At 35.0% G+C, this 8,063-nt stretch overlaps 1 protein-coding gene across 1 annotated transcript in view; it reads left to right on the plus strand.

The window, feature by feature from the left end:
* Nucleotides 1-8,063, plus strand: part of LOC106867494 (cytochrome P450 10) — a 29,237-nt gene that overhangs the window by 9,070 nt on the left and 12,104 nt on the right. The window contains exons 3-7 of the mRNA XM_052969902.1: nucleotides 1,617-1,796; nucleotides 2,324-2,520; nucleotides 3,960-4,153; nucleotides 6,620-6,840; nucleotides 7,462-7,661. Coding sequence (XP_052825862.1) covers nucleotides 1,617-1,796; nucleotides 2,324-2,520; nucleotides 3,960-4,153; nucleotides 6,620-6,840; nucleotides 7,462-7,661 — 992 coding nt within the window. The remainder of the gene's footprint in view (nucleotides 1-1,616; nucleotides 1,797-2,323; nucleotides 2,521-3,959; nucleotides 4,154-6,619; nucleotides 6,841-7,461; nucleotides 7,662-8,063) is intronic.

Raw genomic sequence — 8,063 nt, forward strand, 5'->3', positions numbered from 1 at the left:
CAGTGGCGTCTCCGGTACTCGGGCTCTTTGGGCTTAACCCGAGTACAAAATTTAGTAAAGTGAACGTGTTTTTGTATTTGCAAGCTGATTTAATTTCTGCCACTACTGACTTCAAGTATGTCAATAACTAAGGCTCCTTTTATTAAGCATGGTCGCAGTTCATTTACTTTCGTTCAGCGTCTGGCGGTCGCCTTATAGTTGTCCTGTGTCCAAAAATATCATTCCTAGCGAACGTTCTCTCTACATCTTTCACACGCGCCTGACTCGAGCTCAGATATTACAGTCCAAGTTGTTATCTATAATCGTAAAAATTACAAGTAATTCAGATTGAATGTTTTCTTGAAACAATAAATCACTATAGAGGTTAGTATTTAAATTCCAATGTATATATATATATATATGTATGTGTGTGTGTGTGTGTGTATATATATTTATGTATATATATATATATATATATATATATATATATATATATATATATATATGTATGTATATACGTGTATATATATGTATGTATATATATGTAGATATATGTATGTATATATATATATATGTACATATGTATGTATATATGTATATATATATATATATATGTGTATATATATACATATATATTATATATATATTTGTATGTGTGTATGTATGTGTATATATATATATATATATATATATATAAGTATATATGTATGTGTATATATATATATGTACGTATATATATATATATATATATATATATATATATATATATATATATATATATATATATATATATGTATATATCTTACACACAAATATATATGCATGTATACATATGCGTGTGTATGTTCATTCATACACACACGCACTCGCATAGATAGGCGTACACACATATCCACACGCATACAGGAACATGAATACTCAGATTACAGTAATATATACACATTTTCTTTCAAAAGTCACAATGATATTTCTGTCGACTCGTCCTCTCAGAATCTAGGTTGTATATGTCGATCCTTATCTGTCTAAAATGTCTGTCTAGTTTTCTTATGACAGTATTTATTACTAACGATCGCCTTTGAATCCGAGGTTTCATGTTACAAATATTAAAAGAAAACCGGTTCAGCTGTATCACAATTCAATAAAAATAACGATATTATGGGGTATATTTATGAGGCCAGTGGTTAAGGTGTTTCGCTTGGGTTCATAGGATCGTGGATATAATTGCTGTATCAGGTAGGGAATTGCGTCCTTAAGGCATTTCATCTCACTCAGCTGTGAATGATTACAAGCTGGGTGCTGGAGTAACCCTCTCTCCCCTTACAGTAGAACATTCTGGATGTTTCTCAAGGTGAGGGGCTTAGGTGGCTGAAGAACCTGAGACGGGCCAAGTGTGAGGGTCTGTATCTCTTTCATACTCATTTAAAAACAATTAACGAAGAATTCTCAAAATAAAAGAGAAAATAAGAAAAATTAAGAAACGCAAAATAATATGTAATAAATATCCTCATTTCAAATCAAAGGGGAAAAAATGCAAATATTTGAGACGAAGAGTGGATTGGTTATTTTTTTTAAGAAGCAATTGTTATATACATGTATGTGTGTGTGTGTATATATATTTTTTATTTTTTGTGCTACAGGAATGTCCTATGAGGAAAACTTTGAACGTTCTCAAGACATATGCTTCGGAAGAGCGAGCGAGCACAAATTTGATTGGACGTCCATTTGAAGAGATACCTGGACCTAAAGGGTTACCAATCTTAGGAACGCTTCTCGATTATTTCAAGAAAGATGGTTTGTCCTTCACAAAAATGTTTGAGGTGAGTTTGAAATTTATGGCAAATTCGGCACGGTTGCGGCGTTTGCACTGTCGTCTTCATTGTTGTCATCATCGTCATCATCTTTGTCATCATCGTCATCATAAACATCATGATGTTGATGATCATGATCATGTTGTTGTCGTCGTCGTCGTCGTCATAATCATCATCATCATCAACAACGTCTTTTACACGTACTACACAAAGATGGAATGCGGTTGCCTAACTTTATGTCTAACTTTAATGTGCCGTTCTATCTCCGTCTCTTTCTTCCTGCTTTTTTAAAATGTCTGTATTCCTGTGTGATTCTATTTCTCCCTTTACTTTTCTGCCAGAACATTCTAGACTTCTTGTTGAGGTTCACATTTTCCATGCAACGTATTAACTTAGAACAATTTAAATTATTATACATTGATAGTTTAAATTCGTCTGAACGAATCTAAACAACATTATAACTGCTGTGTCCAACGAATAGAAAGCAAAAATGTATACCTTGAGTTAATATGATTTCATCTTATTTTTTCGTTCAGGCTTACAACAAAAGAGCACTAGAATATGGTCCAATATTTCGAGAACAGATCACAACAGTAAAAACAGTAGTAATAAGTGATCTAGATGAATATAGCAAAGTTATCAAAGCTGAAGGCCGCTTCCCACATCGACGAGAAATGGAACCAATGATGTACCACCGTCATCAACGAGGAGTTGATCTTGGATTAATCAACTCGTAAGAAAATTTATTTAGTTCATTACTTATCTATTTACTCGAATATAATGCTGTCTTGAATATAATATGAGCTCCCGCTTCTGTACCAAAAAATCGATAAAATATTTCGTCCTCTTATTTTTTTCCACACGAAGTATAGTGTCAATACGTATATTTGTATATATTGTGTAAATATCTTATACGCTTATTTAATCTTACTGTTTTGCATTAAGGTTCTTGCATTGTACATAAATATATGTGGTAATCGCGTGCTTAATCCTTGAAATAATTTCTAAATGGATATTAGCCTAAATCCAGTCTTAATTATATTAAGCAAGAAGGGATCTCCTTAGATAATCTTCAAGACAGTATAGTGGCTTAAATAAATGTAGTTACTATAAATAGATTTATTTAAGCAATCACACGGACTTTTACTGGTTTGCTTCTGACTTTGGATTTTATTTAATATCCAGGTAGTCTCCTAAGGAAAGGATTTTTTAGTCTATCGCAGTTCATTCTATCTTGTTAGTATTTATACATATCTTATTAACCTCTAAGAAGAAAGAGATAGACTGCGAAGTGGACACCGCACAGAGAAACAAACTCTGACTTCGTAAACATCATTTTCTTCTCTCTAACCTATTTGAGTACATTCCTGGAATATCTCTGCGATTGTAAATAGGTTATTCTTTAAAATGCATCTTTTGTTTTATCCCTTGTAGTCAGATAAAATAGCTGAGATTACTGGATGAATTATTTGTTTTGTTTGGACAACATGGAAAGAAGGTAGTACCCATAATCCTTTAGAAAGCCCCCGATTCTGGTGTGAGTGAGGAAAGAAGTTATATTCGAACTGCAGACTTGGTCCGAATATTTGCAACATAGAGGTGCAAGGTGCCAGGAAGCGGTGTTAAACTGGATGGCAGGTTAAGTTTACTATCCAAGCAAGTCATGACAGAATTTGAATTCTAAGCGTCTAGGGCAGAAACGAATACTGCAATGTATCTGGTTCGATTCTATCACACTTCCACCAATTCAATGCTCCGGACTGAATTTTTTTTATCAATCCCTAAAGTTGACTTTGGCAGGATTTGAACTCAGAACATGGAGATTCGATATAGATTCTGTGATACATTCTCTATTCATCGCTCTAATGACTACCATTTTGCCTTTTATTAGAATAATGGCTTTTATGCTGTTCAAAATTTGTCCGGCTTATGCAGAAGGGAAGTAGTGTACTGTTCCTGTTCTTTTAGAGAACTTTAAGAAATGAGATGGTTTCTACTATGTATTGAAAATCGCTGTATTTCAACCGTTTTTCTAATGCTTAGAATGTATATGTTTATATGTATATATTACGTTGCTCTAGTCAACTCTGCTGACTAAAAGAAAAAAAAAAAAGATCATCGAAATCTTTGGAGTTGTTTTTAAAATCAACCATTTATCTATGTATGTTGTAGGCAAGGCGAAGAATGGCACAAATACAGATCAGTGCTGAGCCGAAAACTTCTTCTCAGTAAAGAGATACAGCAGCATTGTTCAGCGATGGACGCAGTTGCCAATGATTTCATCACCAGACTTGACTTGTTACAACAGTCGGAAAGTGGAGAAGTGCATAATTTAGAACATGAAATTTTCAAGTGGTCTATGGAGTGTAAGTATTACGTAACTTCATAGGTAGAAGTAATAGGTGTTGATGATGATGGTGAGAATGCTAAAAGAGCTTCATGTAATGCTGGTTGTTATTTAGTTTCAAGTCAGCACTGACTGAGAAGATCGCTGATTAAAGGGGCTTATTCTATAACCATCCTGACATTTTGTTTAGGACTGTAGTAACCAATGTGCCCATTTTAAGGACAAGGTGGTGTGAATTGAGGGAATTTGGTTGCCGACTGAGCGATCGTGTAACAGCTCCCAAGAAGTGGTAGTTGGTTGTGGTGGCGGTCGAACCAAGGAGACTTTGTTTTCATTGGTTTCTCAAATTGCTGTTACTATCAGTCAGTCTCAACTTCTGACAGACGAGTCACCGCTATTCGGTGATTAGGCGAAATTTGAACTCAGAATGCAGGGACCCGGTACAGATACCACAAGCCATTTCGTTTGACCCTTTAACAGTCTCGCCAACGCGCCGCCCTGGACTATAATTTTTTTTTTATCTGCACCGAATTTGCAACGTCTCAATATCTAAAAGTTAAATTAAGTAGTTGAATAAATAATGGGATTATTTGACGACAAATATTCCAGTTATTTAACCAACTGAGCACTTTGCTCATTTCATTAGTTAACATATATATGATCAAACACAGAGACCGGTTTTAGTCTGCGTCTGCAAGACTTGGACTATTTCGTAAAATCGATAATAAAAAATAAGTGCATTGTGCCGTGGGGAATGGGAAATCCAACGCTTCTGACAGCCCTTCTTCAAGAAAAAGTTGATAGAAGAAATATGAATTTCTCACTTTATCGATTTTACGAATTAGTAAATAGCTGCCTATTTCACAGATACTTGTACCCTTAACTTAATTCTCAATCAGAATCAGCTTCATCTTCTGTATGACCAGGCTGGAGCAGAATGTCCGTGCTGACAACAGAAACAGTCAATTTTATAGTATTTTGAGAAGGATTTACACTAGAAGTACCGATCAGTCATTTATGACCGCTTTTGCTTTTTACTTTTTAATTTCTTCTACTGTATTGAATGTGCAAACATGAGCATCAGTTCAAATATATATATATATAACATGCAAACAAACATGCAGACAAAGCAACCAGGACTCCAGGCCTTTTGTGTATGTACCACATACACAAAATAGCATTAGAAGGCAAAATACGCGTATGCTACATCGATGCTTTCACTGCGATAGAAACCAGAAAACCAAGACAAAATGGTGTATAAACCCGAGGCACACAGAACTGCTTTGGTAATGAAGTGAATGAACGCAATAAAAAAAGAGACTACAGAATAACTACGACAACGACGATGACGGCGATAACTACCAGGGAGACGATGATGATGATTTATTTTATGGGCCATTGGGACCCAAGTTAGTGAAAACAAAACAAGGGTGAAATAAGCATACATAAAAAAAAATGTTGGGTTTTCTACGTGTAAAAGAAAAATTAACAAAGACAACGAACAGCAATAAAATTGCAAAAACGAAAACATTCTAATTGGGAAAAATTAGTTTGGGTAATTCGTGGGGAAAAAACCCTACATATAGGCTGGGAATAAGAAAAGTAGCTTGGGTAATTCGAGGTAAAATCCAATACAAAGGCTATGTTTACTCTGCAGTATCCAAGACATCAAAAGCACTCCCTTTCCAGCTTCTTTCTCCCTCTTTAGACGAATATACTCAGAGTAGACCCATTCAGCTTCATCCGTGATCTAACTTCTGTTAAACACTCAAGAAAGCAGAATCTCCCTCTCAACTCTGACCAGTCTCTTCTAGTGGTACTTGAAGAAGTTTATGAGAGCTTGACTAGAAAGGAAAATACCTGTTTTCAAGCCTTTCAGATGAGTCCATCACAAAACACTTTTCACTACACTGACCAAGCAGAGGATGGGTAGCCGTCGTTCCTGCTAAAGAAAGGTGTTGGATTGATTTTTTAAACATAATAACGATGTTCGGGGCATTGCTTTTCCTAGTTCAGTTATTTCTATGATTCTAAATGTTACCACTTACGTCTGTCGTTATCTATATACACATACAGCAACTTATTCAAATAGTGAAGTGTGTGGATCAATTCAATTATTGTATAAATAACTAATTGTGGTTTTAAAAAATGACAGGGTCAGGACACCTAAAGATTTTAATTAATAAACATTAACAAAATGCGAAACAGAGTAGGGCAATGAGCCTGATCTTTAGTGTTACAGTGATAAATATAGACATTAGCAAACTATGGTTTAAGCGTAATTCCTAGATACTAGAACGGCTACATGCTTATGCATACACACACACACACACACACACACACACACACACACACACACACACACACACACACACACACACACACACACACACACACACACACACATACACACACACTTATTGTATGAATGAATATTGAGTGGTGGTGTGATAAATTAAAAGAATGACTATTGTTTTTACTATAGCTGTCGGTACGGTACTTTTTGAGGAAAGAATCGGCTGTCTGGACCCAGAACCACCAAAATTAGCTTTGGATTTCATCGCTAACCTGGTCGGCTATTTCAAACTGATGCAGCCCTTGATGTACAACGCTCCCATTTATAAAATATTCCCTACCAAACAGTGGAATCAGTTCGTGAATTTTGCAGATAATGTGATGAACATAGGAAAAACTTTTGTCGAGAGAGTAAGTTATAAATATTTCACATGTTATTGCTTAACCCTGGGTCAATCCTGATTGAGTTGATGTATGAACAAAATAGCGAAGAGACATTCCCTCTGTGTTTCAATTTTTTAATCGACGCTGTTTCTTCAGGTAGGGCAATGATCTGGTTAATATCTTGAGAAAGCATCTAACGCAGAAATTTTTGTTCATATAGAAATATAGTCATCGTAGATATTTAATTTAAAATTTACTTGACAAAATGGGGTAATTTTCTTTGGATAATGAGATGCGATCGTTCCTTGTGCTACAAGTTTACGTTTCAACACGGAATATGGATACTTGAAGGCACACAAGCCACATTATGTTACACGAAGGCATAGGAGGCATGCTATATACTTTGTTTAGATTACATATTTATTTCTTATTTTTGTATATCAGTACGACAGAATACCTCGTTAGCGTATTACTATTGTGGAATGATGTATTGCTTACATTTCTTTCCTATCAAGCAGTTTGATATACTTGCACGTAAATCTATCAGCATACATATCCTGTATGAAATGTAAAACGCATGCACACAGACACACACTATAGGCTCACCCAATATATATATGTGTATTTTTTCTCGAATTTCGTTGCTAGAAGATAAACAAACTACAGAAAGAGATAGAAGACGGCAATGTCAATACTGAAGAATCCTCTAAATTTCTATCCTACTTACTCACCCAAAAATCCTTGTCTCTTTGTGAAGCTACTTCATCTGCAGTTGATCTTCTCAGTGGAGCTGTAGAAACCGTAAGTATTTCTCTATTGCTTATTGCATTTTATCACTATTTACAGACGTTGAATGATTTGAGTTTATGAGTTTTCAACCTCTCAGTTACATAAGGACCCAAAGACATTTGTCTAAAACGTCAAAAGAACAGGTGACCAAATTCCCTTGTAGAATTACGAGCTCGCACCTGGCCACTTCCTCTCCCACATACCTTTCTGCAGAAAAAAACAAAAGAACAGAGACCATTAATTGGTTTCTCACAATTAAGAAATACGCACGGTGAATGCAATGAATATAATAAAAATAGGCCTTAAAGCAAGAACAGACATTTTGGTATCACTTGATTTCACATTTTGTGTTTCTTAATAGTGAGAAATTTATGGATTTTGAGTGTTAGCTCCTTTTTCTAGCAAGTGGTATTCCAGTACCCTACTTTATATACATACATACATACATAATTATATATATA

The sequence above is a fragment of the Octopus bimaculoides genome, chromosome 8, assembly GCF_001194135.2.
Source record: "Octopus bimaculoides isolate UCB-OBI-ISO-001 chromosome 8, ASM119413v2, whole genome shotgun sequence".
NCBI lineage: Eukaryota > Metazoa > Mollusca > Cephalopoda > Octopoda > Octopodidae > Octopus > Octopus bimaculoides.